At 42.6% G+C, this 17,875-nt stretch overlaps 1 protein-coding gene across 1 annotated transcript in view; it reads right to left on the bottom strand.

The window, feature by feature from the left end:
• Window positions 1–1,415: 1,415 nt before the first annotated feature.
• Window positions 1,416–17,875, bottom strand: part of GLIS3 (GLIS family zinc finger 3) — a 177,006-nt gene continuing 160,546 nt past the window's right edge. Inside the window, exons 8-10 of the mRNA XM_054178226.1 lie at window positions 15,341–15,522; window positions 2,638–2,820; window positions 1,416–1,571 (exon numbers count right to left, since the gene is read on the bottom strand). Coding sequence (XP_054034201.1) covers window positions 1,432–1,571; window positions 2,638–2,820; window positions 15,341–15,522 — 505 coding nt within the window. The 3' untranslated portion in view covers window positions 1,416–1,431. The remainder of the gene's footprint in view (window positions 1,572–2,637; window positions 2,821–15,340; window positions 15,523–17,875) is intronic.

Below are 17,875 nucleotides of genomic sequence, written 5' to 3'. Positions count from 1 at the left end.
GCAAGGCCTTTGACACCATCCTCCACAGCAAACTCCTGGCCAAGCTGTCATCTTGTGGCTTGGACAGCAGCACTCTGCACTGGGTTAGGAACTGGCTGGAAGGCCAAGCCCAGAGAGTGGTGGTGAATGGTGCCACATCCAGCTGGCAGCCAGTCACTAGTGGTGTGCCCCAGGGATTAGTGTTTGGCCCCATCCTGTTCAATATCTTTATTGATGATCTGGATGAGGGAATTGAGTCCATCAGTCAATTTGCAGACAACACCAAGTTGGGAGCAGGTGTTGATCTGTTAGAGGGTAGGAGAGCTCTGCAGAGTGACCTTGACAGGCTGGACAGATGGGCAGAGTCCACACATCTAAGTGGCTGGGTTATACACATTGGCCACAACAACCCCATGCAACGCTACAGAATGGGGTCTGAGTGCCTGGAGAGCAGCCAGGCAGAAAGGGACCTGGGGCTACTGGTTGATAGGAGGCTGAACATGAGCCAGCAGTGTTCCCAGGTGGCCAAGAAGACCAATGGTATCCTGGCCGGTATCAAGAACAGTGTGGCCAGCGGGAGCAGGGAAGTCATTGTGCCCCTGTACTCAGCAGTGGTTAGGCCACACCTTGAGTCCTGTATCCAGTTCTGGGCCCCTCAGTTTAGGAAAGATGTTGAGTTGCTGGAACGTGTCCAGAGAAGGGCAACAAAGTTGGTGAGGGGTTTGGAGCACAAGCCCTATGAGGAGAGGCTGAGGGATCTTGGGTTGCTTAGCCTGGAGAAGAGGAGGCTCAGGGGAGACCTTATTGCTCTCTACAACTACCTGAAGTAAGGCTGTAGACATGTGGGGGTTGGTCTCTTCTCCCAGGCAATCACCAACAGAATAAGAGGACACAGTCTGAAGCTGTGCCAAGGGAGATTTAGGCTGGATGTTAGGAAGAAGTTCTTCATAGAAAGAGTGATTGGCCATTAGAATGTGCTGCCCAGGGATGTGATGGAGTCACCATCACTGGAAGTGTTTAAGAAGAGACTGGATGGGGTGCTTGTTGCCATGAGTTAGTTGACTATATGGTGTTGGGTGATAGGTTGGTCTTGATCTTGAAGGTCTTTTCCAACCTGGTTAATTCTTTTCTATTTTATTCCCTTTGAGAAATTAAAAGAATAACAGAGGAAAAAAAATAGAGCTGCAGTGCCTCTGATGAGAAGCAAAAATTGCTAAGGTTTTGGCAAACCTGATTTCTCCAAACATTCTGCTTCTCAGTTGACTGCTTGATTACAGGATGAATGCTCAGTGACAGCTTTTTTCCTCTCCATTATGTATGTATATTAACTCATATCCCCATACATACATGGCAGCTTTAGGGAGAGAAAAATTTTGCAGAGAAATACCAGAAGAGCAAGATGAAATGTAACTAGTTCTTGTAATTAGTGCTTGCAACTGGATTTATATTACTTTAGCCTTCAGTGTAGACAGAAGGAAGCTGGCTAGAACAACAATCCACTGCATTTACTTGCAGAAAACTGCTATCCTCTGGCATGGTGTGAGATGAATCACCAAAGATACCTGTAGACCCTGATGGGGAAAAAAAATAAAATTAATCAGGACAACTGCTTCATGGAGAGTATCCTAATACTTCTGCAGAGAACTGTAAGTAGTTTATAACCAAAGAAACACAGCAAACATGCCAACATATGTATGAAATTATTTAATAATTGCACAACTTCTTGCTTCTAAAGGGAAGAATTTCAGTTCTGTCACAGTCAAGACTGGAGTACAGCAGACTTCATCACAACTAGCAAGGGCTCGTTGTGCCCGTTTAATGGGTACTAAAAGTGTGATAATTTTAAAAAGCAAACTTATTTTTTGCCTATCTAATTTCATTATACCAAAGGTATGATAAGAGGCTATAAAATACTGTAAAACTAGTTTGCTGTAAAGCTGACACTGGCACATGATAGCAGTAATCACAAGAGTTTCTGTTTACAGAAAACCTCCTGTCTTTTGGATGACATCTTTACATGCTGTAAGATAACTCTTTCAAGTCACAGGTGCACAGGCTTTTTAATGCATGAATGAAGAACCAAGGGCAAAAGAAATTTCAAACCACAACAAATGTTAATTGAAATAATTCTATGTGGATGGACATCAGTTGTGCTTAGGCTCTAAGATTAGGCCTGCTGTCTTGTGTTGATCCACCATATTGAGATAATTTTCATCCTTCCATAGCAGCATGCAAGCCCCTTATGTACGTTTCAGCCAGGAGGAGACCAAGTCAGGTGTTCTTGTCATGATAATGTAAAGAAATTACATTCAAGACTGAGAGAAATCAAACATGAATAAAGCAAAATCAGTGGTTTGAATTATTTTAGGCAGAGTAGAGTGACTATGCAAATATTACAGAGGCCTCAATGAATGGGACTTCAAAGCAAACACATGACCCAGTGACTGTCTGACCCTTAGTGCAGTCTGCATACAGACCAGATCTTATGGTGACCCATGGTAACTGGGTCCCAGTGCCAAAAAATCCAGAGCAATCTGAAAATCTTCACCTTTCAGTGAAGATTGGAGCCCACCATGACAGGTCCCAGTCACACAGACCAAGCAAATCTGTCAGTCCACAAAATACACAGCCATCCACAAATTCCCTCCTGTCACTTACCTGTAATAGCAGAATGAGCTGAAAAGGTTCGATGGAAAATGCCCAGCCCTGCCTGACCTCCTGATGTGGGAATTAAGCAGTCTTCAAATGGAGGAACCATATTGCAAGGAGCACCATGTTGTACATTCCTCTGAAAGTCAGTATGATGTGGAGGGCAGAAGGTCTGAAGGTGCCCATAAAAACCTACAACAAGGTCAAGAAGATATTCAAGGTCAGGCTCAACAAGGTTCTGGGCAGCCTGATCTAGTTGAGGATGCCCCTGCTTACTGCAGAGGGGGGTTGGGCTAGATCACTTTTGGAAGTCCCTTCCAATCCAGACCATTCTATGATCCTGTGAAGAAAGTGGTCAGCGAGAAGTCCATGACAGGTGTAGAAGGCATAGTATGAGGAACCATGGTTGCAAGATTGGTTAAAAACCTTGACTGCAGTAGCACCAGGACTTCAATTATTTTCTACCAACAAGTAAGCTTTGATATGAAGCTTCCTAAGATGTCTTCCAGTTGCTACTAGTTCCAAACACCATCCACTTAATGGACATCATGATTCCAGCTTTTGAGAGGCATTGACTGAGAGGCAGAAGCTGAAAATTTTCAGGAAATCTCTATCTTTACTCTGCACTCCTGTGGTCTGAACTGCTACTCTCCAGTTCTCACACTGGACTGCTGCCTGAGAAATCTGAGAAAACACTTAATTAAAAATAATTAAGATTACCCAAGAAAGGTCTGCATGAAATCTGAAGGTCTGTCACTGATGCCAAGACTGACTGATAGAGGGGACAGGCATATAAGACTCAGAAAGGATGCCAGCTGATGATCTACATGGCCTGCTGATGATAAATACATGATGAGTGCCTAACCCACTCCGCAGCAGCAGTGAGTCCACACAGAAGAGAACTGAGACCCCACCAAGACCCCACCAGGGGGTTTTGTTCATAAGTTGTAGGGGTTTTTTTGGTTCTGTTTATTTGTTTGTTTATTCCTTAGGTGATATTTGAAGGAGAAAGCATAAAAGCATAGAATAAATTAACACTGAAATCTATGATGAAATACATGTTTATATAACTAAAACCATGCTTCTTGATAAAACACAGACAAATATGCACCTTAGGAGGCACAGCCAGACATTCTGCAGTAGGTTGGCCTGAAGATTTTTCTCATGGAATTGAGGTCTTTCATTCTCCCTAAAGAATTGTTGCTAAGTCAAAGCTTGGGAGATTTTGCTTGGAGTCTGAAAGATGGCCTTTTTTAGGTGAAAAAAATGTGGTATGCATTAATTTATGTTTTCTGTGATATGCTATTAGAGTACATGTAGGAAATGAAACATTATAAATTCAGTATTACAATATCTATTATGGAATGAAGCTGGAGGTGGGGAGATTCAGGCTGGATGTGACGAGGAAGTTCTTCACCGTGAGAGTGGTGAAGCCCTGGAATGGGTTGTCCAGGGAGGTGGTTGAGGCCCCGTCCCTGGAGGTGTTTAAGACCAGGCTGGATGAGGCTGTGGCCAGCCTGATCTAGTGTGGGGTGTCCCTGCCCATGGCAGGGGGGTTGGAACTAGATGATCCTTGTGAACCCTTCCAAACCTGACTGATACTATGATACTATCTATATCTATATCTGTATCTTTCTTTTAAGAAAAACTGTGAACTGAGCTCTTCTTTGGCAGTACTGAGGCTCCTTGTTCTCACTAACTTTCCATATGCATAAAGGAAAAAGGAAAATACAGTGCATTACCTCCAAGGTTTTACATAGAAATTGTGGGCCCCAACTGTCCAAAAATAGGCTGAAGAGTGACACAGTGATTGAAGATTTTATTGGTAAACAGACTATTGCCTAAGGGCTGGTGTGCTATTGTCTAGATGAAGAATGTGTTGTGATAAGTCATGCCAAAAGACCACTGTCAAAAAAATGTATCTTCTGTATATAAGTCTTACTGCATATACTGGCTTACAAACATGACCTTAAATGAATCCCCTCTCCTTAGGCATCTGTTTATTTTCCTTGGGATATTATGAAAGAAAGGAGGAACCTTATTACTTCAGTGATTACAAATGTTGGCAGATTTGACTTCAAAAAGTACTAGAAGAGAATTAGGAATTCTAATCTGGATAGTCACAGGGACAGTCACCGCAAGTTCATTCCCACACATGTTCAGGAATTAGTACTTTCCATACTGAGTACTCAGGAAAGCGTATTTATACCATACACTTGGCTTTCATGCAAGGGATCTACTGATGTCTATGAGCAGTAAGAAAGCATGTGTAGCAAGCAAACTAGCTGACAGGATTAAAAGCTCATCTCCCTCCGTAAAAATAATGGGATGTTTGGGTCAGCATCATATGACAAAAAGCCTTTGGGTACCATATAACAGTTCAGAAAGGATGAGGAAGGTGTCTCAGAGAACAGATTATAAGCAGAGGAGATCCTTTTATGGGAAACATGAAACATGGAATCACAGACTATAGATATTTGGGAGGGGCACATCTAAATGTTTTGTGTATTACATAGAATCATAGAATTGCTTTGGTTGATAAAGACCTCTAAGATCATTGAGTACAACCATCAAGACAAGACCACCATGGCCATTAAACTATGTCCCGAGGTGCCATGTCCACACATTTCTTGAACACCTCCAGGGACGGTGACTCCACCAGTTCTCTGGACAACCTATTCCAATGCCTGACCACTCTTTCTGGAAACAAGTTTTCCCTAATATCCAATCCAAACCTCCCCTGGCACTATTTCAGGCCATTTCCTCTTGTTCTATCACCTGACAGTAGGGAGAAGAGACCAACACCTGCCTGACTACAACCTCCTTTCAGGTACTTCTAGAAAGCAATGAGGTCTCCCCTCAGCTTCCTCCTCTTCAGACTGAACAACCCCAGTTCTCTCAGCCTCTCCTCATAAGACTTATTGTCTAGACCCTTCACCAGTTTTTTTGCCCTTCTCTGGAGATGCTTCAACAATTCAATGTCCTTCTTGTAGTGAGGGGCCCAAAACGGAATATAGTATTTGAGGTCTGGCCTCACCAGATCTGGGTATGAGGGCATGACCACTTCCCAACTCTTGCTAGCAATGTTACTCCTGACACAGGCCAGGATGCATCTAGCCTCCTTAACCACTTGAGCACACTGCTGACTCATGTTCAGCTGCCTGTCAACCAGCACTCCCAGGTCCGTTTCTAATCTGCAGCTTTCCAGGCACTCTGCCCTAAGCCTGTGACATTGTGTGGGGTTGGTGTGATCCAAGTGCAGGAAACTGTTACACCTCATACAACTGACCTCAGCCCCTCAATCCAGTCTTCCTAGCATCAAGCAGATCAACACTTCCACCCAACTTAGTGTCACCCGCAAACTTACTGAGGCTGCACCCAATTTCCTCACCCAGATCATTAATAAAGACGTGAAAGACAACTGGCTCAAATACTCTTCCCTAAGAAACACCACAAATCCATTCAACCACCCCTCTTTTGGGCCTGGCCATACAGCCATTTTTTAACTCAGCGAAGCATCCACTCATTCAAGTTGTGGGCAGCCAGGAAATAGTTTTGAAGGCTTCACTGAAGTCCAGATAAACAATATCCACAACCTTTCCCTCATCCATTAAATTGGTCACCTTGTTCAGCCCAGATCAGATCATCTTTGTCAAGCAGGGTCTGTCCTTCATTAACCCATGCTGACTGACACCTGAACTGAACTATTTGCCTACTCATTTGTTACTAGTAATTAGAAATGCTTCCCTGGGGCATCTAGTTTTAAATCATGAACAAAAAGTGTTTTAAAAATAAAAATTTATATTGGTACATTTCCACACCCCAACCCAAAAAAACCCTTCCAACCTCAAATCCTTCTAAATGTTTCTATGCTTAGACACATGCCACATACAAAAGGCACAGGGACAAACTTTTTCTGCATTGTGGCTAGGAGGCAGTGTATTTCCATTACGTTTCCATAACGTTCCTACATAAGTGTGCACTAGGGACCTCTGCTTGCTAAAGCAGCACTGAGGATTTACATACAGATAATGCAATTCACAAACAATAGGAATGGAGAGAGGAGGAGCGTGCAGTGGAAAACATGCTCTATCACTTTGTATGGTATAACTCATTTCTGCCAAGTGGGAGGAAGGAGGCAGAGTTTAGGACTTTCATGAGTTTCATTATTTTCCCTTTGAGACTACTTTCTGTGGTCACCATGAGGAAACATACAAATGTTGGCATGGATAAGATGCTCTTCAACTGAAACAGAAAACTCAGCGTTTAAAAGCATCAGAATAGGCACGGTCCAGACAGGAAAGGTCACAGAATCACAGAACATTTGAGATTGGAAGGGACCTCCAGAGATCATCAGGCCCAACCCCCCTGCCAAAGCAGGATCACCTAGAGAGTCTGCACAGGAATGCATCCAGGTGGATTTTGAATGTGTCCAGAGGAGACTCCACAACCTCTCCAGGTAGCCTGTTCCAATGCTCCGTCACCCTCACTGTGAAGAATTTTTTCCTCATTTTGAGGTGAAACTTTCTATGTTCAAGTTTGAACCCATTGTTCCTTGTCTTATTACTGTGCACCACCAAAAAGAGCTTGGCCCCCTCCACTTGACACTCATCCCTCAGATATTTATAGACATTAGTCAGATCCCCCCTCAGTCTTCTCAAGACTAAACAGCCCCAGGTCTCTCAGTCTCTCTTTGTAGGGGAGATGCTTAATTCCCTAATCATCCTTGTGGCTCTCCATTGGATTCTCTCCAGCAGGCCCCCGTCTCTGTCGAACTGGGGAGCCCAAAACAATACTCCAGGGCAGAGTAGAGGGGGAGAAGAACCTCCCTAGAACTGCTGGACACACTTTTCTTGATGCACCCCATGATACCATTTGCCCTCTTGGCCACAAGGGCACATTGCTGTCCCACAGAGAACTTGCTGTCCACTAGGACTCGTAGGTCTTTCTCTGTGGAGCTGCTCTCCAGCAGGGCAGGGCCTAACCCATACTGGTGCCTGTCGTTATTCCTCCCCACATGCAGGATCCTACACTTGTCCTTACTGAACTTCATGAGTCAGCCTGAACCTGCACCTGGGAATTCAGACCTTATGGGGAGGTCTAGGTAACAAAGGTGAGTGAAACACAGTATTTGCATTTTATTTGGTAGTTTTGCAATACACTTCTATGTACACACGATGAGATAAATGCCTAATTTCCACATATGTAACTAGGTTAGAAGAGACACATAGGAAAGAACTCAGAACAAAATTTCAGTGTTGCATCTGAAAACTTTCAGGGAAAGAGTGTTTTGACTTCATATAAAAGAAAAAAAGTTTAAAAAAAATCAGGAGCATGTTTTTTTCTTCCACAGCAGGCAGGATTTGCAAGCTCTTTGCACGCTCCAGAGAGCCAATTCATTTCATTGTCTTTTGCAGGAGCTGGGGCACTTTGCAGACTTAGCTGCAAATGATGTTTTCAATTATTTTTTTTTTTCTTTTAAGGATTAACTGCAACAAAACTGCAAACAACACTGCAAAGCATGTTAGGTATTCACACCCCACCAATCCTTAAATGTTCAGTCTTGACTTTCAATAACCAGCTGTGGTATAATAAAATAAAAGGAAATACAATCAAAAGTAGACTTACAAGCTACACAGTTGTTGACTGTTTTTAACCGCCTTTAATAATGCTTTTAAAATAAACACTTCTTTCAACTAGCAATAGGACACACTGGTGAGTTTACTGCTGAATCAGATTAACTCACAGATTCACAGATTATAGTGGGTTGGAAGGCACCCTCAGAGGTCATTGTGGCCAACTCCCCCTGCAGTGAGCAGGGACACCTCCAACTAGATCAGGTTGCCCAGTTACCAGAAACAACCATTCTAATCTACAGCAGACTGAGCTAGCTGGCAAGACCCTTCAAGTTGCATGCTGAAATGTCCTTTCACATAGCTCTTTGCTCATTCTATGTTTGTGCCTTTCTCATAGCATCCTGTTCCTGATACAAAACAATCTGGCAGTAACTTTGACTATTGCTAGCTGAAGTCTGGCAGAAAAACTATTTACCTGGGGGATGAGCTATTATGAGTCACATCCTCTGTGTATGCTCGCTCCTCACATCAGCTAAAGAATACTGTCTAAGCTCCCAAGAGAGGTGGTTCAATCTCCATCCCTGGAAGTGTTTAGTCATGGTGCGAAGGGAACTGGTTTAGCACCAGACTTGGTAGTGGCTGCACCTAATGATCTTAAAGGTCTCTTGCAACTGCAACAATTCAATGACCCATTGATACAGTAACCACTATTTGATAGAAGAAAAACAACAACAACAACCCAAAACAAACAAAAAACCCCACAAAAGTGCACAATGCACTTTCATTAACTGATTAAACTCTCAAAATTACTTCTTAAGATTAAAAAAGAGCACAGAAAAATAATTCAGATTTCCTAGATACATGTCCTTTTCATGATTCAGTGCTGTAAATATCAGCCTTATAAAATGGAGAGCTATAAATAGGAAAGAGGAGACACTGTTCTCCTCCTTTCAGTTATTTGGCATTATCCTAAATGTCTTTGTCCGCATCTGCAGTGAACCAGGTCACGGTGTAGAGGTTGTTGAACTGAAGGCCAAACTCTCCTAATTGGTATCGGGAGCTTTTCCCTTTATTCACCTGGTGCCATGCCCAAAGTAATCTACACTACTTCTGAATGTAGGATAATATGGAACTATATGCCATTCACGCCCCACACAGCTGACCCCTTGTTTGAGGTTATCTGTTGGAGAACTAGCTGCAGCATCAGTTTTCTGTGTTTTCATAACAAAAAAGGGAAAACAGGTTGGCTAATAAAGTTCCAGGAGCTGAACCTTTCCTCTCAGGACTGCACTCTGGACTGCATTTAAATAAATTTAAATAAAACCATTTAAAATGCACACACATACAGAGTTATGTCAACTGAATTTCTTGGAATAAGCAGACAATAGCCAACATCCATGTCAAGATACAGAATAAAGAGTTAACAGGATAGCATTGTTTCCTTGTGAAGATTTTAAAACAGGATAAATAGATGTATAGTGCAAGGCTCTATCTGTATGCAAGAAGCTCTTGTTCTTCATCACATACACTGAGAGACACTGTGCATGTGAAAATCACAGGTAATTTGAAACTCACAGATCAAATAATGGTCCAGATAAGTTTTTGACAAAGTCCTGATCTCATTAAACTAAAGTGGACAAAGATTTTGTTACAGATAACTAAAGAATGACTGTGACAGTTACGATTTGCACAAAGTAAGGAGTTTCTGATGGACACGTATTTCCTCCTCAGACAGCTCTCTGCCTGACACTATAAAGAGAGCATTTTCTCAAGATAATCATTAGAATTGCCGTTAAGATATATATGTCACAGGGATCACAGGATCACAGGATGTCAGGAGTTGGAAGAGACCCAAAGAGATCATCAAGTCCAACCCTTGTGCCAGAGCAGGACCATACAATCTAGCTCAGGTCACAGAGGAATGCATCCAGATGGGCTTTGAAAGTCTCCAGACAAGGAGACTCCACAACCTCTCTGGAGAGCCTGTTCCAGTGGTCTATGACCCTTACAGTAAAGAAGTTCCCCCTTGTGTTGAGGTGGAACCTCCTGTGCTGCAGCTTACATCCACTGCTCCTTGTCCTATCACAGGGAGCAAGTGAGAAGAGCCTGTCCCCTCCCTCCTGACACCCAGCCCTCAGATATTTATAAACATTTATTAAATCCCCTCTAAGTCTTCTGTTCTGCAGACTAAAAAGCCCCAGGTCCCTCAGCCTCTCCTTGTAAGGCATGGGCTCCAGTATCCTAATCATCCTTGTAGCCCACCCCTGGACCCTCTCCAGTAGATCCCTGTCCCCATGGAACTGGGGAGCCCAAAACTGGATACAATATTCCAGGCGAGGTCTCATCAGGGCAGAGTAGAGGGGGAGGAGAACCTCCCTTGATCTGCTGGACACACTCCTCTTAATACACCCCAGGATCCCATTGGCCTTCTTGGCCACCAGGGCACATTGCTGTCCCATGGATAACTTGTTATCCACCAGGACTCCCAGGTCCCTCTCCACAGGGCTGCTCTCCAGCAGATCAGCTCCCAACCTGTACTGGTGCAGTTTATTGTTCCTCCTTAGACACAGGACTCTGCACTTGTCCTTGTTGAACCTTATTTGGTTCCTCTCTGCCCAGCTCTCCAGCCTGTCCAGGTCTTGCTGAATGGCTGCACAGCCTCAAGATGTATCAGCCAAGCTTCTCAGTTTGGTGTCATCAGAAAACTTGCTGAGCAGACACTCTGTCACCTCATCAATGTCATTGATGAAGATGTTGAACAGCACCAGTCCCAGCACTGATCCCTGGGGCACTCTGCTAGTTACAGCCCTCCAGCTGGACTTGGCAACATTGATCAATACTCTTTGAACTCTACTGTGTAACCAGCTCCTAATCCACCTCACTGTCTGCCCTTCCATCCCACACTTCCTGAGCTTGCTCACTAGGACGTCATGGGAGATGGTGTCAAAGGCCTTGCTAAGGTCAAGGCAGACCACATCCACTGGCATGTAAAACAGTATGTAAAAATAGTACTCATATGCAGTATATTTCTACAGTGTCCACTACGTGAATTACACAAACATCAAGTAATCATTTGGGACCATCTGAGTGTGAAGAACAAAAGGAAAAGAAAGAGTAGGATAGAGATATAAGTCAGATATTGCGCTTCCAGACTGACTTACAAATGTGAAAAACTAAAAATGTTTCTATTTATTTAAATCTGATTTTTTTTTATTAAAAGAGAACTGCTACTACTGGAGCTGTCTGTATAGATACACTGGGGTAGCTAACTCATATCAGCCAACAGGTTTTTTTAAAGAAATGGCAACCTTTTTCTTTTAACTGAATATTTTATATGATTTTTTTTCCTTCCATTACTCAATCAGCATTGATCATCAGCTTATCTAATGAGTTCAGTTGGCACAATTTCAATGGATGGTCAAATTTCTAGTGCAAAAATGTTCATAGTATCAGAAGCATCTGAAGTCAAGACAGCTATGTCCATGAACAAGGGAGCTTTACCTCACTTTATACTATAAGCACAAGAGGCTTGCTCATTGTGAAGGAAGTCCTATTGTTCTTTCCTTTCCTATCTTATGCATCTCTTATGACTTGTCTCAGAACAACACCTTATTCTTCCAGCTGCCTATATGCTGCAGATGCCTATGTCTTCAGATATTTCTAACTGAGATCCCTGTATTTCTTCTTGGCTGAAAAGATTCACCAGTACAACACAGGTCCTGGACCAATTGTTGAAGATTTCCAGGACCGGTACTATCTTCCATTCTGTCTACAAACACATAGTACAATGGTGTACAATAGAGTCTAGCTGTGAAGTCATCACTCCACTCTCCAGATCAGAATAGCTTCAGATTTGCTACCTCTGGTAATTCAATACATGGCATTACATTCTAATGAAGAGAAAATAAGAGCTTCTCTTCTGCAGCTCAGTGAGTTGTCTAACCAAACATTTCATACAGCAAAGGAAATTTTGAACTTGACAAGAGCAAGGAAAGGGAATATTTAGTCTATTATATAATACTAACTACAACAATAAAAAGCCTTACTGTGTATCTGATGATGAAAATCACCAGAACAAATAATGACATCTGAACTGCAGACAATATTCTTCCAAGAAAAATTGTTTTCACAATACGAGTAACTATTAGATATAAAAGGCTTGTCAGTCTTGCATCTCCTACACCATTTCTTTCTAAAAAAAATCTCTGAGATCTCCACGAGCTTTTAAGATGCTCAGGCTTTCAGTAAGGGAGTCTGATTAGAATTTGTTTTCTTCAAAAAGCTTTTGGGCAACGAAACCCCTCCTTTGTCAGTACAGCAAATTTAAATGGAGTTGACAAGTTTAAGGCTACACGCGGAGACAAAAATGTCACCGTTGCTTTGTGGCAGACTGAGCTGAAGTGGCTATAGCTACAGCACTTTAAATCTTGAAAAGACAGGTTATGAACTGCAGGAGACAGAAACCAGCAGAGCTTCCCACAAACACTTTTTATATCAAATAGTCCAGGCTGGTGAGGTAACCCCATGGTATTTTTTTTTGCATTACAATGATGGGACCAAGGAAAATGGCAATCTTTCTATTGCTGCTGCGGAAACATGACCATGAACTCTCGAAACATCTTCTTTTGAGAGGGAGAGTTCAGGCAAGCCCTTCAGGCACAAAGGACAAAAATAAAAAGCTTTCCATGTAGCACATAGGAGTGAGAAAGCTGTGCTCACATTAGAGGAAGTACATTCTGACAAAACACCTCTTACAATGGGTTCATCAGTCTTTGAAAGAACATTTAATACCCAAAAGTGACCATTGTATTGCAATGCGTTATATCTTGCGTTACAAAAAATCCACACCCCCCAACCATAAATCTTAATTCATCCCACATTGTCTTCCTTCCAGCTTTAAGTGCAGAGATCTTTACAATTGCAACTTTGAGTTGCTATCTCCATGCATATAATTGCTGTCAGCAATGTCTATTTGCAACACAGATGTTTCTAGGGCAGTGCAGCAAACACAGCAATGCTAACACAGGACTAAGCAAGGTAGGGATTTAAAGTCCAAGCCCCCGAAGTTACCCAATTTTTGATCCCCTCAGAAGACAGCATTAAGTTCTATCTTAAATTTGGATGTGGAATGGGGCTTCAGTCCATATGTTACAATTGCCCAGATTAAGGTTTCCCTTGGGCCTTCTTTTTATAATGTTTTGATTGACATTTGTCTTTTGTCCTCTTAAATTCTCCTGGGACTGCAGGAAGGGGAGATGGGCACAGAATAGCATGGAACTGGCCTGCCCTAAAGAGAAGATGCCCAAACAGACAGGGAGCTAGCTGCTCCATCCCGTGCAAGTTCTGTGTAGAGTAAAAAATAATCTGAGGTGATCTGTGAGCTTTTGGGAAGCAGGATTCTTTGAAGACTGTTCAACTTTGGAGCAACTGATTGTGATTCCAGTTTCTAGACTGAAGCTCCCATGACCGTGAGAGGAAGAGGGTGAGAAAGCCATCTACTGATCAAAAGATAATTTTTGGTGGCAGGCAGACAGATCTTAGTATCTGGACACATTTCTGGAATATGAGTTCTTGTCAAAATGTTCAGCAAAGAAAGGAATTGAATAAAATGTACTGAACAGTGAAAGTCAGAAGGCAAACCTGATCCCTTCATGTCCCACATGCTAGCGAATGGGAGCTAGGAGGGCTGGTGGACAGCAATTTCACCATGAGTCAGCAATGCGCCTTTGTGTCCAAGAAGGCCAACAGTATTCTGGGGTGCATTAGGAAGAGCGTGGCCAGCAGGGCAAGGGAGGTTTCTCCTCCTCTTTTACTGTGCCCTGGTTAGGCTGTACCTGGAATATCGTGTCCACTTCTGGGCTTCCCAGGGACAGGGAACTATTGGAAAGAGTCCACTGGAGGGTCACAAAGATGACTAGGGACTGGAGCATCTCTCTTCTGAGAACCTGAGAGACCTTGGGCTCTTTAGCCTGGAGAAGAGAAAACTGAGAGAGGATTTTATAAAAGCATATAAATATCTAAAAGGCAGATGTCCTGAGGAAGGGGCTGAGATCTTTTCAGTGGCTGACAGTGATAAGACAAGGGACAATGGGTACACTTGAGTACACAGGAGGTTTCACTTGAACTCAAGGAGAAACATCTTTACTGTGAGGGTGACAGAGCACTGGAACAGGCTGCCCAGAGAGATTGTGGATTCTTTCTCTGAAGAGTTTCAAAACCCACCTAGATGCTTTCCTTTGCAACCTGTTCTAGGCATACCTGTGTTAGCAGATGGGCTGGACTAGATGATCTCTAGGGGTCCTTTCAAACCCCTACCATTCTATGATTCTACGAATTTATTGAACCTGCTCTGGTATGTCTTCACATATGTCATGATAACAAACAGTATATTAATAAATTTCATCCTAGATTATTTGTGAAACTTTAATCAGAAAGAAAGCCAACAATGTTTATATCCATTGGTAAATGTCATGTTCTAGTATTAATCAGTGCTGTACGGGGCCACCAGCTTCTGAAAGAAAAACACCTAGCTCAAATCCTGCCCACATGTGGTACAGAACAGTAAGAAGAACACAATAGTACTGACACCTTTCTTCCTGCCCTTCATATTAATGAACTTTGGGAGATGCCTCAGTGTCCTCTCTCACCCCTTTGTCTAGAGAGACAACAGTGGAAAAAATAAAACAAGCCTATAAAGTCAGGAGGGATCAGATCATAACATCAGAAAATCAAAAGCAGAGGCAATCAAAGAAATTTTTGCAGTTCTATTTCAACAACAGCTCTGAAAATCAGTCTGAAGAGAAACACATAAGATGATTAACAATTAGCTAAGGGACGCGATGATCTTGAAGGTCTCTTCCAGCCTATTCTATTCTAATCTATTCTATTCTATTCTATTCTATTCTATTCTATTCTATTCTATTCTATTCTATTCTATTCTATTCTATTCTATTCTATTCTATTCTATTCTATTCTATTCTAACTTTAAGGAAGTCAGCAGGCAGGGTCCTGAAGGCTACTTCCCAGAGTCTTTCAAAAGGAAAGGTGCCTTAAAAATACCAGCACCAGCCCCTGAAGCACTTAAGTAGAAGACAAACAGCAGTGTCAACTTCATTGACAAAGAGCCTCCTTTTTACCTTGGATGTGAAGGCTGTTTGGTTGAAAAGAACGGTTTGCTGCTGGCTGGTAGGTCTTTAGAGGCGTTTCTGCAGGCTGTTGAAGGTGGGGAGGTTGTGGAGTTCGTCTTTCTGTCATGTGATGTGGAACTGAAATTTTCTGGGGGTTGATATGGTGAGGAGAAGGAGCCAGAGGAGCAAATCTAGAAATTTGGAAATGGAAAATTTGAGAAACTTTAAAATCCTCAATAGGTAAGAGTTAAAGAATTTCTGCTTTACTTAGATTCCTGCAACGTTCAGCAGTTTGCATAGATAGAGACTTCCACAACATCAGTGTGCAGCCCAGAAACATAGACAATGTGTTTTCAAATGTGAGGTGTCCCTGCCTGTGGCAGGGAGGATGGAACTAGATGATCCTTGTGGTCCCTTCCAATCCTGACTGATTCTATGATTCTATGAAATGGTGACATATAATTAGATTTCACAAGAGGAAAATCAAAAGATTGGATTTCACACTTATCACAGAAAACTCCTTTTAACTTCCGTGGCAGATTTTACGTCTTAATGGGAGCAGATACATTATGAGTGATCTGATTTCTGAGGCATTGCCAGATGTCTTATGGTAAAGCTTTGTATCAGCTGTGTCTGCCCATGAATTACTGTCCTTCCTCACTGCAAGTGAGTGGTCAGTTCTGGTCACTTGACAGTGAGGAGCTAGATATTAGGTTTCAGGTTCTAGAAATCTAAACATTTCTAGATATAGAGTTATTTGAACATAAACAATCTGAAATCAATATAATACTGTATCAAGGAAAGTGTTTAATCACTTCCAGTTGGGCAGAGTCTGACCACATTGAAAGGTCAGTCTGGACTCAAAGTACAAACCTACAAGCCAAGCAGAGGAAGAAATAATGATAATTTTATATGAAGGGCTTGCAGACATGGTAAGTCAACATTTTTCTAGATTTGCACAAAATTGCATACCTCAAGGTACATTTCAAATAGATGCTACAATCATTTTTGCAGAATTATCTAATCAGTAAATGAAAGATCATCCTGGGCTCAAGAATTTCTCTAGGCCACTATCTCATCCATCAGAGAAGAACTGGTAAGGCCAACAAAAGAGTCAGGATATTTCTCCAAAAGGATGAGTGAAAACATACAGATCAGCCTCTCTTCCCACTCCTGAAAGGAAGCTGTAGGTCTATGCTGAGAAAGAGCATCCACCTACCCATCTCTGTGGTGACTGTGCCCAGTAGCTGCTGCTAGAAAGGAATAGTTCTCACACTTAACATAGTCTGAGCAGATCCTAAAGCATGGATTTGGTCCCTTGTTCTCCTGAGTTGGACCAAAGTATATTAGATGAAGTTTATTTAACCTAGCAATAAAGAATGTTTTCCCTATGTGGTGGGCTGAAGTTTCCCTCCCAACATTAACTTTGCCAGACCGACTCAGTTTGAAGCAAATGAAGCTGCATTTACATGCAAAATCTACACTCTATGATGGAATGCAATGAATATATACATAATATACAGTATTTACAATATTATACAGATATTTACAATTAGCAAACAGCACAAGGACCCCCCTCACCCAGGACTAGGGCCCAGGACTAGCTCCTCCCTCCCTGCCTCCCCCATACCCCCCTGTACAAAAGGGAGGAGAGAAAGGAGCAGAGAAGTCAGACCTAGCCAAGGCCAGCCACAAGCACCTTATATCTCCCGAGTAAAGCAAAACCAGCCACAGATCAGAAGAGAAAAGGGAAGAATTGTTATGGTGCAGCTCCTCTTATTCCAGATATTTACCCAATGAATTTGTTTAGAATAATCTTTTATTTTCCTTTTTACACCCAATAGTGATTTATTTATATCTTTCTATTTTTCTGCTCAAAATCTGTAACTAAATTTTAAAGGCACAGCCTAAAACCACCACAGCTTGCAGAAAGGTAAGGAAGCTGTACTCTCACCTTGAATACAGCAGATAGCGTGGCACCACAACTTCACTGGGAGGACCAAGTGGCTCAGGTGGTAGCACATAAGCCTTTCAACAGCAACGTGGTGAGTTCAAGCCTGCCCAGTAGCAGGAGTACTCTCCCTGGGCAACAGGGTCCTCCCCCTTTGTTTCCTTTGGGTCGGTCTGCTTCTCTCTAGCAACCAGCACCAGAACAAGAGGACACAGTCTCAAGCTGCACCAGGGGAATTTTAGGCTCGAGGTGAGGAGAAAGTTCTTCACTGAGCGAGTCATTCATCATTGGAATGGGCTGCCCAGGGAGGTGGTGGAGTCACCGTCCCTGGAGGTGTTCAAGAGGGGATTGGATGTGGCACTTGGTGCCATGGTCCAGTTATGAGGGCTGTGGTGACAGGTTGATGATCCTTGAGGTCTCTTTCAACCTTGGAGATACTGTGAAACTATGATCTCTGGACAGGGTCATCGTACAGATTATAACTGCATGTAAACCCAAGACACCTGAAGATTTTCATGCTGCAGCTCAGAATCAGTACCTCCCACACAAGATCTGTGTGATTTTTTTACTTATTTTGAAACCCATTTACTACA

This window comes from Dryobates pubescens, chromosome Z (genome assembly GCF_014839835.1).
Source record: "Dryobates pubescens isolate bDryPub1 chromosome Z, bDryPub1.pri, whole genome shotgun sequence".
Classification (NCBI taxonomy): domain Eukaryota; kingdom Metazoa; phylum Chordata; class Aves; order Piciformes; family Picidae; genus Dryobates; species Dryobates pubescens.
The sequence above is the reverse complement of the archived record's forward strand: the minus strand, read 5'-3'. Positions and strand labels throughout refer to the sequence as shown.